At 37.8% G+C, this 21,292-nt stretch overlaps 1 protein-coding gene across 2 annotated transcripts in view; it reads right to left on the bottom strand.

Annotated features, from left to right (window-relative positions):
* Positions 1-639: 639 nt before the first annotated feature.
* grid1a (glutamate receptor, ionotropic, delta 1a) overlaps positions 640-21,292 on the bottom strand; it is a 269,793-nt gene continuing 249,140 nt past the window's right edge. Inside the window, exons 10-16 of one of the 2 annotated variants that reach the window (XM_078932162.1) lie at positions 17,915-18,112; positions 16,715-17,045; positions 14,496-14,634; positions 9,750-9,945; positions 6,810-6,976; positions 5,776-6,244; positions 640-1,478 (exon numbers count right to left, since the gene is read on the bottom strand). In XM_078932162.1, the coding sequence (XP_078788288.1) occupies positions 5,779-6,244; positions 6,810-6,976; positions 9,750-9,945; positions 14,496-14,634; positions 16,715-17,045; positions 17,915-18,112 (1,497 nt within the window). In that variant the 3' untranslated portion in view covers positions 640-1,478; positions 5,776-5,778. The remainder of the gene's footprint in view (positions 1,479-5,775; positions 6,245-6,809; positions 6,977-9,749; positions 9,946-14,495; positions 14,635-16,714; positions 17,046-17,914; positions 18,113-21,292) is intronic. The other variant, XM_078932161.1, reaches the window with a different exon arrangement.

The following is a 21,292-nucleotide window of genomic DNA, read 5'->3' as shown; positions in this document are numbered from 1 at the left end:
CAACTCCCAATGGTAAAGATCCTAGGATAGCACAAGGGTTACCAAGGATTCAGTGAGGAAGGAAAGGGCATGGGGCCTGATTGCCAAAGTTTTGGATGAGCTACTTGAGATGGGGTTGGCAGGACCAACCACTCCTCCAGAAGGGGAGGGGCGATGGAACGGAAATGCAATGGAAACAATGTAAACTCACTGACGGCCAATAGATGCACTCCTCACGCAATGGATAGGAGACACACCGCAGACAGACCAGTGTGAATCAGGCGTAACAAAAGAACAAGCCTAAGAATCAATCTTTATCGGTCATTGTTAGGATGCGTTACATGAAAGGACTTTAATTTCTGATATATTCCTGGATTGAGAGATTATGATGTTATTCTGAAAGCCTCATTGGTGAGTGCAGCACATCCAAAGTTTGCAAAATAAGATTACAAAGCTGTCTTTTTCGCAAATGACACATATTTCTCATCCAACTTTTGAAAATGAATAGCTATCATACTAATTTAACACCAAAATCTAAATCTCAGATGAAGAAAAAAATGACACAGGTGTTATTAATATGTATTCAAACACACATTGCAGTGTTTTTTGTGTTATACTTTTTATTTTTTCATATCAAACAAAGTCAACTGTTTCAGTGTGTTTTGACGTGTGAAATGTTTTTCTTTATTTCTCACAGTACATTCAGTAAATGTTGAACTTGGCACTTAGAAAACAACCACAAAGAATTGTCACCTTTATTCCTTTAGAACAAAATTTACAAAGCCGTTTGAACAGTCATTTTTTTTAAACACTTCTATTTTTAAACTCAGTTGTTGAGGATATTCAAAATACACTTTTTGTAATGTTTTGTCTCTCTTTATGTACTTACAAATATGTACAGTGATGAGTCAATGTCTTGTCATGTGTCATGTCACTGAGTTTTTAATGATGGTCATAAAAATCCTGTTTTATTGTTCTTATTTATAGACTTCCATTGTTGGCACTCTGTTGGCTCTCCACTTTTAATTTTGAGCTCAAATGTCTGTGGAAGTTCAGTTTGCTCAGATGGATGTCCCGTGGCTGGCATCACCGGCCTCTGGGATGGGCCCTCCTGGAATTGGTTGGTAGGACATTGGCATGGGTGTCTTGACTGGACTCTGCCGGAAGAGTCCCCCGTTTGGCGCTCTGTGCTTGCATCGAATGGAGGGCATTGTGGCACTGCTGAGAGGCAGAGGCAAGGTCCTGCCACCTGCTGCGCCCAGTGTCCTTCCAACCCCATGACCCTCCTGGAGGAAGGTGGTCACAGAGAGCGGCGGTGGACCCCGGTGGGCTGGGTATTCCCGAACAGACAAAGCCTCCAGAGACTGGCTGGGCTGCACTCTGCCAATATCCAGGGCTGAGATCTCAATAGACTGGCCTGGCAGCTGCTTGTGGGCTAAGTCATCGTCCAGGAGGCTGTTCAAGCGCTGGTGGACCTGTTCCAGGTTCACCTCCTTGTCCTAAAGATAAATGGAAAGGAAATGAAGGCCAAAGAGTGTGGAATAAAAAGAGCCAAGGGAAAGTAAAGTTGATAGCAGATTTAATGGATGGGAAAGAACATAAATGTTATTAAAAGGGAGAGTGATAAAAGAACAAACGTGAAAATGAATACAAAGTGAAAAAAAAGGTTCAAATATTAAAAGAAGATGTGGGGTGAGAATATAAAGTGAGAAGAGACAAAGAGAGTCAACTTACAATGGTTTTCTTGGTTAATACTTAATCTGATTATATTCAGTAGATAACATGCAGCCTATGCTGTCATAAATCTCTGAGCATTCAAAAGTTAAAGTGACTTTGAAGGATGCTGAATAATGAAAAAAAAGCATGATTAAACAACTAATATAACAAAATTCAAGCAGCTAATGTTGAAAGGCACCACTGTTAAACAACAAAACTCAAATAATGTGTTGTTAAAAGTCAATATCTCCCCTTCTGAGTTTTCTTTAATGTGTTTACAGTTTTTGCACAGTTGCTTTGGTGCACATCTGCAGGAGGTGACTCGCATAAAAAGCATCAGCTGTAAACAAGATGATGACTGAACGCACAAATGTAAACACTCAGATGTAACCAGATGAAATTCAAATGACAGATTAGTTTGGGGATTCATTTAAATCCTTGGAGTTAAATATTATAGAACAAATGTTGCCATGCTTCACGTGTGCTCATAATCAGCCGTGCACCCATTTAAGTCAGTTGGGGGGAAATAAAAACAAAGAAAGGTAAATAACAGGAAAAAAATCATGTGGGATGAGGTGAGAAATGGTGTTGCAGCAATGCACCCCTGCCCGGCCCCCATATCCTGTCCTATTGCTCTACCAAAGTCCAACGTTTTGTCCAAATTCTCCCACTAGTCACTATTTAGTGCACTATATAGGGAGGGCGTTCGCCATTTTTTCAGGGAGTCCAAATCTAGAACTAAATCGGGTGCCTTGAAAATTTCCCAGAAGTCTCTACAATGCTTCAGTGGTCACTAGATTGGCAAATATAGACCCCAATGTTTAGTATTCAAACAAATTGCTATTAAAAAAAAAGTGCTTACATTTTTTGGGGGAAAACATAAAAAAAAATTTTCATCAGAGCAAAGTGGATTTATATAATCGTTTCGGAAAAGGGTTGACATCATATTTACCGTTTGAAAAAAATAAGAGTAAGTATCTGTCTAAATTGCTTTCAAAATCCAGGGCACTAGATAATCCTGCACTATATATTCTTTTAGAGGTTAAGAAGTAGTGAGGGAATTTGGACATAGCCAAAGACTTTTCACTCCATTGTGCCGCAATAAAATTTTGCCCTTTAATTTCACTTGATGAACAAATGTCATTGTCAACAGATCAGGGTGTCTTCGTAAATTTAAATAGATTGTTTTTCTAACCTTAACTCAAGCTGTTACCTCTGATTCAAAGGAGTGGTTTGATATGTGGACATTGACTCATTAGAAATTAAACGATTAAAAGAAAAAAAACAGTTTAGTAAATTTACATGCATTGATGCCCCACCCATGCATTATGTCCCTCACACTATTTCTGTGTTACTTTTTAACAAAGCATCTGGGAAATAACTAAATGTAAATGCAAAAAAAAAAAAAAAAAAAAACACTGATAGAATGCAGTTACATTTAGTTGTGGCAGATAAAAACCATCATGGCTTTGGTCCCCAGATAAAAAAAGTCTGGAGAGCAGTGGTCTGCCGAGTAAACAGTTTGATTTCTGTTTTTGGTGATTTGCAAGTCAATGTGTTGGGAATGACACTTCAGCCTCACGTTGCCTCTAATGAATTGATGGCTGTAAATTGATGTATTGATGCTGACTTGTAATCAACCTTTGGATATGTGCTAAGGACTGCAGATCTTACTTAACAAGCAATCAGTTAATAGGAAAAATGCAAGGCACTAACTACACATTCCCTTTGATTAGCACATACACTTATTTATACTTTTTATGTTGATTTCATCACTACAAATACATTTTCTGCCAAAGTGTAAAGCAAGTATGTTGACAGAAAAAATTTTTTAATAACTAGCTGCTATGCACGTAGAGACATTTTTCATATGCAGCTGGATGGAAAATCTCAGAAAGAAATTTGCAAATTCTTTCTTTTAGTCCCTTTGGAGATATTTTTTGAAAATGACAAGACTGCAGCATGAAAACTGCTTTCGCAGTGACTAGGATATGAAACCTCGGTTTGGGATCTTCCATTTGCGTTTACCTGTCGCTTCACGCGACATGCCCTTCCAGCGAACTGTTCTGAGCATGACTCACAGCTATGTGAGGAGTGCAGGATGAAGTGAGGAGTGCAGGATGAAGTGGCCCCTTGGCTGTAACGATTTTCTTCAAAGTATGATCAGTTTAGGTCTCTAACATACTTCAGCGTTTCCCATGTGGAAGGGCTGCCTTCTAGAAGTAATACTGTGGGACAATAACTAATCTGAGCACTCATGAGTGCATAAATCTGCCCATCCAAACCTCTAAGTCTCACAAACTACCAACAGGTTGTGATTTTATGGGAGAGTTCCCTGGCTGTGTGTATTTCTTGTTAACAGCTTAACGCAGCAGACTCCCTGGATTCTTATGAGTATGACATTATTACACAACCAGCAGGTGTTGTGGAGTAGTGGGGAGTGGGTCAAAGAAGAGTTAGACGATCTAAGAAAAAAAAAGTTTTACAGTCTCTTATGCTATGTTTACACTGGCCACAGTTACGCACATTGAAGTGATCACTTCTAATAAAAAGTAGTGTAATAAATAAAGCCGTTTAAATGCATGTTTCGAGCTCCCATGTTAAAACTTCTCGGGTTCACATGTCGCTGCGCAAGTTTTTAAGTCTGTTTTCCCTGAACGCACAAAAGTTAAACAAGTTGAACTTTGGCTAATCAGGGATTCCGATTTGGTAGTGCAGTATGGATGGCATCCCTTTCATTTAAAGGAAGTGCCAACCAAAGATTAATAATTGCAATTCTTGCCTGCCCGAGACCAAGTTTGAACAACTTTTTTCAAAATTTGCACTGCTTTAAAGTTTCACACCATATGCTAAAAGTCTGTTCAAGAAAATGCTGGGTTGTCAAACGGCCGATGTCTACATAGCATGAAAAGAACCAATCGGGTTGCTTAATTATTGAAACGGTTTGACTTGAAACAGCTTAGATATTAAACTGATTTGACCAGTTTTATTCTGAAGCTACATTTTTTCCCCTACTAAGAATAACATGAATAAATATTATTCAAACACGGAAAAATATGTTTGATAATATCTAAATATGTTTCACTTTTTCCATATTTCAACTTTTTTTGGGTAAAAAGTTGCTGGATATTAATCCTAACCAATTATCAATATTTAGGTAATTCTCAATTACCAAGATAAATATTTTATGACTTACTTTTTTATCATTGTTGTATCAAGTCTATAAATCCTACTTTTAAGTTGTTGTTTTTTTGGATCTCATGTTTTGTTTCATTTTCCTTATTTGGACATCTGGAAATAAAAATCTAGTTCTATGTTAATTTATAACAAGTATTGGTTTGCCTTTTTAATCCTATGAGCAAACAGTATAATTAAATTAAACATTGTTTTTTGAAAGCGGCATAACTGTTTGAGCTACTAAGTCAATCTCTGAACAGTAAGTTCTGGATCAAAGCCAAGAACTTTCAGTGCTTTTTTAAATCTTGTTTAAATGACAGAAGTATTTGATCATAGTGGCTGCATACAATCGCTGAAATAGAAACTAACATCAGTAAGTCGTAGTCTGATCAGCAGAGTGGGATTTAATGTGTTTTGGGGAAAGAGATGTGCCTTAAATGGGTGTTTTTTGTTTTGTTTTATTCCAGTACTGCTGGAATGTCCACATCAAACAGGAATGTCAAGGCTCACACTTTAGTTTAGGGATCCATGTCAAGCCTTAGCTATCTGGACACCTCATGCAGAAGGGCTGCCCAGTCAACAAGAGCAAAATAAAACCCAAGCTTCTAAGCATTAAGACTTGAATGGATTGGCTAAAGAGAGCTATAGCACCATTGAAGCACTTATTGACAAAGATGGGCAAATTTGCAATATAGCTTTGAATTTGCAATAATTTACCTCTTTATGTTTTTGACTGGGCTTCTCCACTTGAGCACCAGTGACGGATTCATTGTCACCAATGCTTCTCATATGTACAACCATTAGAGAAGCATGAGACATCTCCCACTTACCACCCCAACCTCTTTCCCAACATGAGAAATAATGATTGATTGCGTAATGTTTGGACCATCACCAAGGGCACACCTATTATAACTGGGTGTACTGCAGCTCTACTAAATCGGGGCTGGCGTCAGCGCCTGCTGGATCCATAAAGTAGAGTGTGGCAGTGGCATCTCTGGGCAGGACCGGGGGGCCTGGGGGTCTGGGTCTCGACCGGGGCCTTGGTGGGGCAGGGAGACCAGTGGTGGCCACCATTGCCCGGTTCTGGGTTAGCAGGCTTGACCCCTGGCCCGACGAGTTGTCGGTGGTCACCTCTTTGGGCTGCTCTCTCCGGCAGTGGTTGCTGTTCCACCACGTCTCCAGCGCAGCCACTAGGAGAGCCAGCAGGAGCCCAGCAGCCAGGATGCAGAACACGCCGGCAAAGCTGTGCAGACGCAGCGCTCGGCCCTCTGGCTGAGCGTCTGTGTGGCTCTGCAGGTCACAGCGGCCTTTCTTTGGCCACCACTTTTGCTTCAGGATGTCGAGGTCACCTTTTTCCTGAATTTCTAAAATCCTTTGACAAAAAAAAAAAGCAACAATGCATGCAGTTTAACAGAACAACTTCTTGGGAAAATTGATGGTGACTGTCAATCTCTGACGCTGGCTAGTAAAAGCACAAAAACGGCAGAGGAAGGAACAAAAATAAAAAGACTCTTCACAAATCATTATCATATGAGAATAATTAAAACACAGTGAAGCTCACCAAATTGAACCAAGAAGAAAAAAAGTGCACTCTAATATATTAGCTCTCAACTTCAAGCTCATTAAAGACTCATAAAGGGGAAAATGCTATTAAAAACTGCAGTTATTTAGTTTACTGCAGCAGATTACAAGACATGCTGATTGATTACAATCTACACGTTAAAGACGTGATCTCTAAAAAAGAGAGGGAAAACAATTATAGCTTAATTGTTTTTTACATTGAACTGCAAGTGAACCAGAACAGCCTTAGTGTTGCACCTAAAGTTTTCAAAAGAAAATTGCATTTTCAAAATATTTTTTTTAAATGCAAATCAGTTTGTACAACTTTTGATTGACGATTTAAGACAAGGGAATAGGAAAAGATGAAATGTACACACTTTTGGGAAAAGAGGTCTCTGTAAGGACTTCCATGCTGCAGGGCCATGCCATAGCCTCTGGTGTTCAGGCTGCTTCCTCCTACAGTCAGCGTGCAGTCATCATCTGTCAAAGCTGCATACTCTACCACTGCCATGTCCCACAGGAACGCATATGACTCCCGCTTTGCCTGGAAAATGAGGGAACAGTTCCCAAAAGCACACAGATGAGCATTACATAAAGATATGTTTGAAGTAAGAAAACAGACAAACTAGTAGGGGGCTTCATCAAGGAAAAGTTTTCAGTTTCCCATTTTTGAATAAAATAACAAAAATTGGACTCAAACTAATTAAAGTGTAGATGTAAGTTTTACATGAATAAAAACTTTTTGGGATGATTTACATTTAAAGAAAAATTATTATTAAATTGGAATTTATTATTTTGATTTACATTTGATGCATGTTGTGCTTGATGAGATAAAAACCATGTTCCCTTGTGCGCAACATTTAAAAAAAATCAATCACACTTTTTTTGGTTTATAGATTTTAAGTTTCTAAAATTCAACAGGAGCTAAAAAAAGGAACATTTTTTTAATCGTTCTAGCAGCACTTCAATCAAAGTTTTAACACAAAAATACTTAAGTTTCTTATGGTTTAACATTTTGTTTGCTAACATAAACGTCCATTCAGTTGTTTTGAGTGTTTAAATTAAAAAGAAGATTGTTACTCTATTTAACAGTAGCTTAATGTCACAAGAATTAGCTCATTCATAGCTGTGTCCGACTGTGTCCTAGAGCTTTGGATTGCATCTGACAAGCTAATTTACATTATAAATAATTTTTGCACAATCACAACGCAATAATGAAAAGCAAAATTGGATTAATTTATCAGATATCATAATTGGAATAAAGGAAACGAGCTCAGAGATTTATTTGCCACAGACTGAAGGATCAAGTTAACAGTCTAAAAATGTGGCAATGATTGATGCTGCCAGAGCGCAAATCTAATTTGTGGTGAAGGTTTGAGTGCTGTTAACGCACGTGCAGAAAAACAGAGAAGTGGAATACTTTTGTGGAAAGAAGATATTTTAACAAACATTTTAGGATGATAAGGGTTAAGTGTTTTGTCATTTGCATGACTTAAAAATCTTTTTAGCTAAATTTGTACCTGGCACATATAGTGATTTCCGTGTGTAGCAAGTGCATTTGCTAATTCAAATCTAAACAGATTTTGGGTTGAAAACAATTTAATTTGTTTTATATGTCCTGTCAGAAAGCTGCTCTGAAGCTGCATTAACACCAGGCATGTGACGTATGGTGTTCACGCTAGACTGTTGCTACCCGACACTAGCCCATGTCCGCCAACTACATATGGAAGAGGCTTGATGCAAAGTTCATAGCGTGCAAAACTTGCGAGGCTTTTTCTTTCACAGCTCTATTACGATATAGGAAAGACTTGAGGTCATGTAACTCCTGCCGGGCACAAATTGCAATTATTAATTTCTCCTCCGTGATCAATTTTTCAACTTCCGTTGGAATTAAAAAGGACGACATTCATATGTCACTACCAAATCCAAGTCCTTGATTGGTCAAAGTTTGATCTGTTTCAATGGACCCTCGTTTTGTACGTAGAGTCTGAAGATGGTCTTTAAAACATGGATAGCTACGTCAGATTTTTGGGGCGGGTGCCCCAAAAATGCATATTTATGTGTTTTCATTTAAAGTGGTGTGAAGATAGCCTGTTTCTGTATGATCTATTTTGATGTAAAGCATGTTGTGTTATGTTTAGAAGAAAAAATGCTATATAATATTGATTAATTGATTAATTGCCTGATTGATTATTTGATTGATTGATTAATTGATTGATTGCCAAAGTTACATTGCCAACATCTCAGAATAAGAAACAATTTTTTTCCAAGTTCTAAATTCTGAATTTTTTGTTGGTCTCTTAATAACTCATGTGTTTACTCCGCTTTCCATTTGTGAAGAAGTTCACAAGAGCCTCAGTCCCGAAGAGGAAGTAGTAAATCTATTTCATTTTTGTCCTGCTCTTTTCCACTAAAAAGGTACTTGAAGTTCTCTAAAAGGGCACAACATTTACAATATGTCCAAAATTCAAAACTCAATTTCCTCTTGAATCCCACTGAAGTTTATTCATTGATGTCCTTAAAACCACAATAAAACAGTAAGAACCATCAGTCAGACAATTGTGAGAAATAAATTTACTACTTTGGGGGTTTTTCAGACAAAAAAGGAAGAATGAAAACAGCATTTTACTTTTTTAACAATTAGCTGCTCAGTAAAGCTGTTTTCCCACTACATCCAGTTTCTGTATCTGTTTAATCTTATTAAGGATTTCAAGGCCCACAAGCAATTTAATAAAAAATGAGCATGCCATGTCTAATGCAATATTTTCCCCCCAATGTGCTGTATTTTCATTAATGTGTTTGTGAAACAAACACAGCAAAATTAAAAGATTACGAATGAAGCAGCTTCTGAATAAATCACGATGAATCTCAACATTCGTTTTACTAAAAACTCACATTCCGAAGATATTCTCTAATCTATATCTGATGAGTGTTTCATATTACCATCAACTAAAAAGTTATCAATCACTGCTATTGTTTATTATGCATTATTTAGAATAAAATCTACACCTGCCTGGATTTTGCATTATCATGAATAGATTTTTAATGAAATAGAAATTGCTTCTTAAAGAAATAAATTAAAAAACAAATAAAAAAAAAACAAACAAAAACAAAACTGTAAATGTCTTTTTGCAGAGTATTGTGCTTGATTACAAAACTGGAGCTCACCGTTTGACAGAATGGCACAGTTCAACCTGCTTTACTGGGACAGTTAAGGGAATTAACCAAAAAAGCCTTTTCAGTTTTTCTTCTTAAACATAAGCAAGTAAAAAGACAAAAAGGAATAGCAAATGAATACGACCAAATTTAACTCTCACCTTTCTAAGTCCCTCTGACGGGCTTGAAACGGAGTACTCAAAGCCATTGTTTTTGTTTATGACCTTCCAGAGTTCAGCAAAGGTGTTGTCTTGTTCCAGAGGATTGGTGCCTTTGGCCCTGAAGTACTCGTACACTGCTGAGTCCCTCACGGTCCCGTAAACCACATCCCCCTGTTTGGAAAGATCCTGGAGTGACCTTGATTTAAGAAAGAAAACAACTTTTTAATAAGTGATCACCTGAAAAAAATCTGTTGAAAACTTTACAAAGATGATCCTCTTCAACGCCCCAAATGATATTTTACATGATTAGTTAAAATGAAAAAAATTGGAAGATTAATTATTGGGTTAGGGTTATAATGTTTAAGGAAATAGTATATTTAATATACAAATTTTATCATGTGGGGAAGACCAATTGGCAAAAAAGAGAAACTGCTTCATGTTTTATAGTTCAGGGCAGCAAAGGCAGCTTTTTATGAACAGCTTAAACAAATTATACTGTTAAAAAAACGCAAATGATATAAATATTTGGCAAATGTGCTTTAGCGTCTTGCAAATCCGGAAAAAAAGTAATTGTGCATCAGTGCCCAAAGTTAGGCCTTACTATCCTAAAGATTGATTATAAATTGTGAGGAAATTTTGAAGTTGTTGTATTAATGGCTTTAAATAAAACTGGCATTAGGATGTAGTGGTAGGCCACTAACGCCGGTTGCAGGATGCTAATGCACAAGGACCAAAACATTTTTAATTTTTTTTTTTTTATGAAGTTACAGCCTTATGGTTCAAATACACTCCTAAAGAAAAAAAAAGACTTCTGTTAGACTTCTTGCTCATTTTAATCACTCAGTAGGCTGAAAAGTACTTCCTTTTTCGCCGATGCACCCTGGTGCAAATTACCAATCAGCATGCTCTGTATCAAGTAAATTAGCAGCACCTGTAGTGTGCTGCATGCTGCTTCTAATGGTAATCGTCCTGCAATTACTTTCCCCAGCACAACCAGCTCTATGAGGCTAGCTTGTTTCATAGAAATAATAGCAGGTAAGGGGCGCTGCTTTTCTGATAGATATCAGACCACCAAATCAGGAAAATCTATTTTATGAACACTTTAATTTACACATTACATTTATGTATTTTACATATTGCATACATCAATGCCCAACCCTTCAGCAGACACTGCACTGACTTCCACCACCATTTGTTCGGGAAGGGGAGAAGCCGAGGATTAGTCCCTCAAACCCTGAGCTGACCTCTCTGAATGCAGCCAGGGACTCATCTTCCCCTCAGAGATCGCAATAAACGCATTGCGCGCAGACCTGCATCTACATAAAACATTTTGCTGACTTGCCTATTCCATAGAGCTAATAGTTCCCTGGGAGAATTCCCTTGACAAAGCCTATGACTGCAAAAAATTACGCAACTCCAACTTGACAGCTGAGGCAGAGGACTGAGGCTGGAAAATCAGGGTTTGTCCAGTGGCGTGCAGGGGTTTTGTAGCCATACAAACACTTTCTTCCACTCTTTAGTAGTCGATGGGTGGTATTTCATGGCTTTCCATAAATATATATATATATACACGCACTCAGTCAGGACCATAAATATTTGGAAAGAGACACATTTTTACTAATTTCGTTTCTGTACATTACCACAGCGAATTTTAGATAAAACAACTCAGATGCCAATGAAGTGCAAACTTTCAGCTTTTATTCCATGGGTTGAACAAAAAGATTCCATAAAAATGTGAAAAACTAAAGCATTTTGTAAACACAATCCCTTCATTTCATGGGCTCGTAAGTAATTGTACAAATGAAATAACTGAAAACAAAATGGTCATTACTAATATTTGGTTGAAAAGCCTTTGTTGGCAATGACAGCCTGAAGTCTTGAACTCATGAACATCACCAGATGCTGGGTTTTCTCCTTCTGAATGCTCTGCCAGGCCTTTACTGCAGTGGCTTTCAGTTGCTGTTTGTTTGTGGGCTTTTCTGTCTGAAGTTTAGTCTTCAACATGTGAAATGCATGCTCGATTGGGTTAAGATCAGGTGACTGACAGTTTGTCTCTGAACACCTCAGAATTCATTGGGCTGCTTCTGTCCTGTGTCCCGTCATCAATAAACACTAGTGTCCCAGTGCCACTAGCAGCCATGCACGCCCAGACCATCACACTGTTTCCACAGTGTTTTACTGATGATGGAGTGTGCTTTGGATCATGAGCTTCTCCACGCCTTCTCCATACTTTTCTCTTGCCATCATTCTGGTAGAGGTTGATTTTGGTTTCATCTGTCCAAAGAATGTTTTTCCAGAACTCTGCTGGCTTTTTTAGATGCTTTTAGCAAAGTCCAATCTAGCCTTCCTATTCTTGAGGCTTATGAGTGGCTTGCATCTTGCAGTGTACCCTCTGTATCTACTTTCATGCAGTCTTCTTTTTATGGTAGACTTGGATATTGACACGTCTTCCTCCTGGAGAGTGTTGTTCACTTAGTTGGCTGTTGTGAACGGTTTCCTCTTCACCATGGAAATGATTCTGCGATCATCACCACTGTTATCTTCCGTGGACGTCCAGGTCTTTTTGTGTTGCTGAGTTCACCAGTGCTTTCATTTTTTCTCAGGATGTACCACACTGTTGATTTAGCCACTCCTAATACTGTAGCAATTTCTTTCATGTTTTTTTTTCTGTTTTCTCCACTTAATGACGGCTCCTTTCACCTTTCACCGTGTGTGTGTGTGTGTGTATATATATATATATATATATATATATATATATATATATATATATATATATATATATATATATATATATATATATATATATATTGCATTGTGTGTATACATATATATTTGTCTTATTCAGACATCTCAGCAGTACTTTTTCTACTGTCAACCTTGCAAAACCGACTCTTTTCTTTCCTGGTTTGACAACAGAAACAAGGTTTTTATTTTTCGAAATGCTCCAACTCTGGTTTTATTTAGACAGAGAAGAATGTAAGTAATCAAGAAAAGACAACACCTGCAGAAATTACTTAAGGCTCGATCAACCTTCAGTACACTTAAATGGCTTTTAATTGTTAATTTATTTTGTTATCCTTGAAAAGGGACTTATTATGTCTGAAATATGCAACTTTTCAATTCTTGGCCTTACCTTTTATTTTAACTTCTGGCAGTTCACTTTGGTTCTTTTTCAAGCTGTTCATTGAAATTTACCACCTTAAACTAAAACACATAATTTGTTCTAAAACTTTAAACAGGTATTTTAATTCAATTCTGCAATGATCTAGACTTTTTTAACTTTTTTGGCTAAAGTAGCCATTTCCGCCTCAAAAATGTCTTGCACGCTTCAGGATATTCAGTGATCATTTGTTCTGTCGTGGCTTTAAAAGCTTTACCCAGAGAATGGTTTAAATTTTTGACGGCTGCCAGCATCCACACATTTTGATGAAAATGTAAATTCTCTGGTTCCTTGGTCCCACAAGTTGAGCTTTAAAGAATATCAAAGTATAGGGGTGCAACATTAATTAAAAAAAGAGATAAAACAAAATGTTTACTGAAGTAAATAGGTTCTTTGTCAGATTTTTCAATTAACATCAGCATTTGCTTTACTTTTTAAAGGATTCTTAGATTATTGGAGTTTTATTTTTTCAATATAAATGTATTTGTTAATTTAGGAACCTGTTTTTTTCAAAGAATATAAGGCAGTTAAACACAGATTGATTTATCTATTTTCCTTAACATAAAATCTGCTAATTCAAGGTTTAATATAATTCAAGGAAACCTAGAACACTACAGTCTTAAGTTTTTCCCTAATTTTAGACCCAGTGTATAACTTTAAGCTTTAAATAACACTTTATGCCATAAGGGTATACAATTTGCATCCCTTTTAATATATTTCCTGATCAGAACAGCAGATGATGCACACAACATGCTGTGATTGTTCCAGTTTAAAAAAATGGTCTCAGTGTTCCAGTCTACCTTGCAGACTGCTAAGTGCATCCATTTGAAGTCAGTTTGTCCCTCAACAGCACCAACTGTTCCTCAAAAATGTCCTGGCAACTGCCTTTACTACAAAAATGCACCTTGTGGGGTAACTTTGACACATCATAAGGGATGTACTCCAGGGTCACAGGGTATTTCAGGTTCAACATCAGACATCCTCATGCTTCAACTTGTGTCCAGGTTGTGCACTAGGCCACATAACTGCTAAGTGCATCCATTTGCAGTCAGTTTGTCCCTCAAACTGCACTGAATGTTCCACCAAAAAAAAGAAAAAAAAGAAATCCAGTAATTGCCCTCACAAACCAGCACTCACACATAAAGACCAAGTGTCTTAATAAGTGAGATGTGTTCTGCTTAGCATTCACCAAGTCTGCTCATGTGTTCCCATGTGGCCCTTTGTTCAACAGAAGACAGAAGCAATGCAATCAAATACCTTGCTGCTCATTCTTCTGGGAGAGACATAACACCAAATTGGAATCACAGTAAAATAACATTTAGTCTGAGGACAGGGCTAGTTGTTCAGCAGCAGGTCAAAGCTAAAGAAAACATGATGTATTTAGTGCAGCTGATGAGACGTTTCCTCAAAATTCCAACCGTGACATTTTCTTTAGTTAAAATATACAAAGAAAATGCTGGTAAATCATTTTAAAGACCTAATTCAAACCAGAGTCCAGGAGGACAACATCAACTTGGCTCTTCTGGAAATGTATGCAGCAAATAGAAAATCTGTTCCATAAAACACAGAAAAAAAAAATATTTTACCGGACTGCATTGTCCATGCGTGACACAGTGAGGTAGGCTGCCAGGTTTGCTGTGTAGGATGAACACACAATGAGCGTGAAGAGCCACCAGCTGCCCATTACGATACGCAGAGCAACCGAGCCAAGGAGGGAGTCAGTGCCTGTGGGGTTGCAGATAGTCAGAAAAAATAAAAAACAAATACACACACAGATCTACATCAGCATCTTACAATCATTAAAGCATCAAATAAGTGCTGGCAGAAACTCTAACGGATTTATCTGAAATTTATTTCCCCCCCTTATTATTCGATTTTATTAGTGATAGTAAAATATATGAACGTTAGACCAACTGAAAATATATGACGAATATGAACTAGACAGGCAATCCTTTTGGATAACTTTTTATATAACCAAGAAAAATAGTGAGAAAATGAACTTGTCCAAAAAAGTCCAGCATTAAAAAACATGACCAACTGGTAATAAATCACTGTAAAACCATTAATATTACATATCAATTAGTTTTTCTTTTGACTGACTGCCTTAATCTTTAAGCAATTATGTGTGACAGGAGCACATTGTTATATTTAATGTTCGTTTCAGCACTGACAACAATTTCTGTTTTATGAAATGTATCATTTCTATTGATACCATGGACAAGTGGTCACCTTTAATGTTTTATTTATCTTGGTGTGTGCTGCAAAACTGACACAATAAAAAGAAGAAAATGAAGTTTTATATTTAATGTTACATGTGTTTTTTACATTTGCAGAAAATTAAATTTGTTTTTGATACAATGGCCTGTTGAGTTTTGTTTATTTGGAAGATTATACGTATGTATAAACACTGCAATACATGAGTGCACATAAAGCAACCACTTTTTTTCTTTATCAAGCTATATTTTTGTCATTATATATCACACTTTGTTATTTTTAGACTTTGCAGGTCACACCTTGAGGAAACACAAAATAACCAACGTCTGCCACTCTTTATTATGAGATTTATAAGGTTAAACTGGCACGTTTTATTCCAATCCTAACATGGCCGTAGAGGTTATTAAGATAACTCCAAGAATGGAATGTCATATGAAAGACTTTTGGTGCCACAAAAGGTAAGATTCTGAGAATAATATTTTTGAAAATGTTACAGTCTCCAATAAGGTTCCCTCAGGACAACGTGGATAAAAAAGAAAAGAATGAAATAAAACTGAAGGATTTGTGAGATCTTCAGCATATTTTCTTTTTACAGTTTTAAGGTCACTGAATGTGAAATGAACATTCTGAGGCTTCACTGACTCTGACACCTTAACCCTACAGCAACAATTCATTTTGGCTCATTGTTTTTCATTTAAAATAATATTGGTATTATCATAATATTATCATAAACAAAAGAATACATATACAGCAGGCGGTATAAAATATTCCTGCTTTTCTGGATGTAGTCTGATCTGTGTAATAAGCCCTCAACAAAAATACACCAGTATCTTTACTGTCTCACTGGGGCAAAAATGCATAAACGTATGTGCATATATTTATACCAAGTGATATTTTCACTTAAGTCAGAAATGAAGAGAGAGAGAAAAAAGGCATTCATTAAGCTCTTCTTGAAATGTAATAGATGCTGGGTTAAAAAAAGGTTCGCAGGAAAAGGGCCAGACGTTGACTGATGCAGTTCCAGCTTTAACATCAGCTGTTGAAGTCATCCTTTGTTCCAGACCAACATACCTGGATCTTTACCAGACCTAAAGATGGAGTGTTGTCCTTGAAAAAGACACCTTTAGAAAATCATATGCTGGGCACTGGCCCTATATTTTGGCTCCTTCTGAATTAGCTTTTGTTGTGGAGTAGCATCCATAACAAACATGTAGTACATATCATACTAATTTTGTAGATTGTGTATTTTTTGTTTTTAATTATTATATAAAACTATCGTATTGATATGAGGCACTCAAAAGACTGATATATTTCACAGAATTAAGTCATCTTCAGCTCTATTCAAATCCATTTTTGAAAGCAGTATTTTAAAAGTACTTTTCAATTCCCATTTTCATTTGTTTTTTTTTAATCTATAAGCTGCATAATGGATGGATGATGCATCTGACACATTACTAAGGGCCAAATACAGGTCGACATTCTGAGGAACAATAACTCCCCCTTCAAACAAATGATGAGCTTGAATAAACATTTGCCTGTCCTTGGCTATTTATAATAAGAAATGCATGATTTACGATTGAACGCGGCTCACCTTGTTGAACAAAAGCACCATAAACAATCCAAATAGCATTCTGGAGCGAAGTGGAAGCTGAAGGTGCTGGTTGCCCTCCAGCATTGTTGTGGCAGCGTACAGCTTGGATACGCCTGAGAAGGAATATCATAATGCCCACCACAGGGATGGCGGCAGCGATGCATGCCCACACAGCCAGATCGAACGGCGCTAGTAAGGAAAAAATGTTGATCTTTTCCTCTGACTTGCGCATCAAGATTCCCACAGAGTAGTCCAGGTAGCGCTTGCTAAAGTCAACCACACTTTCACGCTCCGGTGTGATGGTGATGGCCGATATGGCCAAGTCGGCTCGCTAGAAAATAAGAGTCAAGTCTTAGAAAAACAATAAACAACATTTTCATCTTGTTTGATTAGAAAAGAGCTTCTTTTGGATTTAACCTATGCAAAATAAACCATACTTTTCAGTCAGTAGTTTCAAGATACCTTAAGCCTTGGACATCCTCTGTAAAATACAATTACAGTGGCCACTAGTGATGATCCAACAGCATTTTTCTTTGTCAAACACTGTATGATTTTCTTCTCAACTATTTTTATTTAAAGTGGTCTTTCCTAAAATATTTATAAAAAAAACCTTTAGACACAAATAGTTCTTTAAACTATATTCCTTTTAACAGAGAAAAAAACAAAACAAAACTTTTAAACCCTTTGCCTCCCATTATTAAACCACTTTGCCCTCTATCCATTACTTCCCTGACTTTGAAGCCCGTTATCTGTTCTTTGTCTATGTTTGATCTCCAAAATGCTTTCATGTCTTTTTAGAACTAATTATGACTGAAATGTAATAGAGATTCTAGTGAAAATAAATCTGCCAAAATAGTCAAGTGTATGAATTTGCTGCTATGTTTTACTGAAGTTGTCTCTGTTTTGTTTTTTAATTTCATAGTTTTTTTTGTATTACGTGCTTGATAAATGAAATAAAAACATCAGTAAAGTAGTTCTTGCAACATTTACAAATTGCAAAAAATTACTAATTTTATCTTTAAATAAAAATGATTGTAAGGTTGTTAGAAGTTGCCAAACTTTAATCAAAGAATTTCAGTTCTCTTATAACAATTTGGAAAGCCACTGAGTGCAAAGAAGGGAGACGCATTTCCTTGCCTGAAAGAGTGCTTTGTACATGGGTAGCATGTATCTCCTAATACAAAGGAAGCAAGTACTAACTTTGCCTATGAGTTCTCCGATCATGCCATTCCAGGATCCATTTGGTAGCATTGAGCCATACTTCCCATCACCAACTTGGTAGATATCATACTTGAATCCAAGGATCTTAGCCAGGGCATCAAGGACATCGATTGAGAAACCCTTGTACCGTTTGGGTTGACCCAGAATGTTTTCTGCTGCCATCACAAATGGTTCCTCCTGTAGGGATTACAATCAAAGACATGTTAGGTGTTAATTAATGTAAATTGGCACGTGATGACACTAAATATAGGAAGGGTTCTGGCCTGAAATTTAGACTTGAAAGCCTGTTGACCAAAACATGAACACATTTAGTCATCTTCAGAACAGTGAGATGGCACCGTTGTGAGAAGCTCCTATGTGATCTACATTAAACCTCTTAATAAAATAGTTCTCTAGCAGCTGTTGACCCATAACACACGGTGCCATGGCAACTGCTATGGTTCATCAACGTGTAAATGGCCATTCTAAATTTATTGCTCCCACCTATCGTTCCTCTTTATGGGTTGAAAGTGTCAGGGAAGAATTAAATGGGTGGAGAGCTGAGTAAGATGAGGAGAAAGGGACATGTAAGAGGAGGAATGTCAAAGTGGGCAGAGGCAAATGACTTGATTAAGTGACACTGCCAGGAGAGAGCTGAGCAGAACTTATGTGAATAAATATGGTGGAGGTAAATTATCTGTGAAGAAGAGGGAAAAATGGATAGAGGAGGAGAAGTTATTGAGGTAGAGGACAGAGGCAGACACTTTATTACTGGAAAATGTGAAGTTAAAGCTGCCGCAAAGTCATACTGTCTTTTCTTAAATGGTTTTTATACGAGTTGGTCTGAATAGAAGAGACACATTATTCCTGTTACTAATAGAAATTTATATCTGCAGCTCCATGTAATAGTCTGTCCCACAATGATCATTTCTAAAATAAGGGGAAATGTTGGTTTTCTTGCATCTAAACTGTGAGAATTCCCATCATTTCACTTTTTATAAAAGATATGCAAAAATAAGAACTGCCATGCATGTTTGTAAAGCTCTGGTCTTGCTCTAAAGTTGGTAGAATTGCAGAATTTGGCTTATTTGTGGTTGACTGTTGATTTTGTTACAAACTGGGATGGTTCTGTATCCCAGCAGTGACACCTTTTTTGACAGGCTCCTTCACGTCAGTAAACCCATCCAGACAATACATATTTACTGGCCGCTTTATGTGGCACACCTCTCCAACTTCTGGTTAACTCAAATTTCTAATCTTAATGCATTTAAGCATGTAAACATGGTCAAGACGATCTGCTGCAGTTCAAACCGAGCATCAGAAAAGGGATGAAGTGACTTTAAACGTGGCATGGTTGTTGCTGCCAAATGGGCTGGTCTGAGTATTCCAGAAACTGCTAATCTACTTTCTTTTTTTCTTTCTTTTAACACACAACCATCTCTATGGGTTTACAGAGAATGGTTCAGAAAAGAGAAAATTTCCAGTGAGTGGCAGTTCTGTGGGTGGAAATTCCTTGTTGATGCCAGGGGCCAGAGGAAAATGGTCAGACTGGTTCCAGCTGAAAGAAGAAACTCAAATAACTGCTGTTTACAACCAAGGCATGCAGAGGAGCATCTTTGAACGCACAAAACGTCAAACCGTGAGGCAGATAGGCTACAGCACTAGCACCAGTTGGTGAAGTCTTCATGACCCCTGGTCAACATGAAAGCATGGATCCATCCTGTCGTGTATTAATGATTCAGGCTGGTGGTGGTGCTGTAATAGTGTCGGGGGTGTTACATGCAGGGATTTTTCACCGTCTTTCCTTCTTCCTTCCTCTGCATGTGCTTCCTGTGCTAAGTCTGCTGAGTGAAGACACCTGGTGGAGACATGACAAGCTGTCCAACCAGGCCCCAGAGCCAGGCACCAGGCCGGCATATAAGTTCTTTTGGATTTGGATTTGGGAAAGGGGGCTCTGTCTTGATCACAACTTTCATGGGCATTCTTATATCCCTTTTTTGCTGGAGAGTGTGGGAGGTTTGTGGACAGGTAAGAGAGGGTACACTGTACACTTCATGTAGGTTATCTTCTGTTATGCACACTAGGTAAGTTGGTTGGTGCCACCTCTTGTATGTTTTCATTCTCTTTTTGTAGATAAGCCAGTGAGACTTTCGTTTTCTTGTTTCTGTTTTAGAATAGTGATAGCTAGGCTGTGTTTTGTTTTATTTATTTAATTCATTTGGCCCACCCTTGGTCCCTGCCTCCCCTCCTCCCTTTATCCAATAAAAACCTTAAAACTCAACCATTGTGTGTTTTATGTTACAGTACCCTCCACCCCTAGACCTGCATGTTTGTGGACGTAACGGGGTATTTTCTTGGGACACTTTGGGCCCCAAGTGTACCAATTGAGCGTAGTTACAATGCCAAAGCCACCCTGGGTCTTGTTGCTAACCATGTCCATCCCTTTATGACCAAAACGTGCCCATCTGATGATGGTGCCTTACTTCCAGCAGGATAAGGCACCATGCCATAAACCTTGTCCAATATATGCACCAAGGATTAAAGTAGTTCTGAAGGCAAAAGGGGGCTCCAACCTAGTACTAGATAGGTGTACCTCATAAAGTGGCCAGTGAGTGTAGTACACTGACAGAAATTCTACCATTTCAAAGTTATTTCTTACTTTCAGGTTGAAATACTCAAAAGCAATAATTTCTTTTTTATTGGGGTCATAGTGGGTGACTGTGCTCTTCTTCTGACTGATCCCTTCAGGTGTCACCACAGCAAAATATCTGTTTCTGTCTGACCCTGTTATCTGTACCTTCTTTTCTCACACCCTCTGGCTGCATGTCCTCTTTTACTACTTCCATAAATCTCATCCGTATACTTCTTCTTTTTTCACCCCCAACCTGGCAGCTCAATGTTCAACACATCTCCCTAATGCCTCCGCAGCATTTCTTTTGCACATGTGCAAACCATCTGAAAGTAGCCTCTCAGCATCTTGTAAATGTTCCCTTTGACTCTTGCTGCTACTTTTTGTCAACCATTACTCATGACACTTTTCCTCACTGCTGTGCTTCTTCAGTTCACTTGCTTTTTATAGTCCCTGTGGCTCAAAACTGTTGACCCCAAGTACATATAACCCTGCACTTTCTTCACCTTCACTTCTTTGAGACTCATGGTTCCACTTTTCTTCAGTTGGCTCATAAATGTGTGTTCTGTCCTGCTGGGACTGCCTTTGATTCCTGTACTTTTGAGAACACACCTTCACCACTGTAGGTTTTCCTCCGCTTCCTCTCTCCTTTCATCCATATCACAATGTCATCTGCAAACATCATAGTCTGTGAAGAACCCCTGTCTGACCAGATATGTCTGTCTGTCCATCAGCATCAAAAAGTAAAA

The sequence above is a fragment of the Oryzias latipes genome, chromosome 15 (genome assembly GCF_053564925.1).
Source record: "Oryzias latipes strain Hd-rR chromosome 15, Olatipes_Hd-rR_3.1".
Taxonomy (NCBI): Eukaryota; Metazoa; Chordata; class Actinopteri; order Beloniformes; family Adrianichthyidae; genus Oryzias; species Oryzias latipes.
This window is presented reverse-complemented; position numbering and strand designations above follow the sequence as displayed.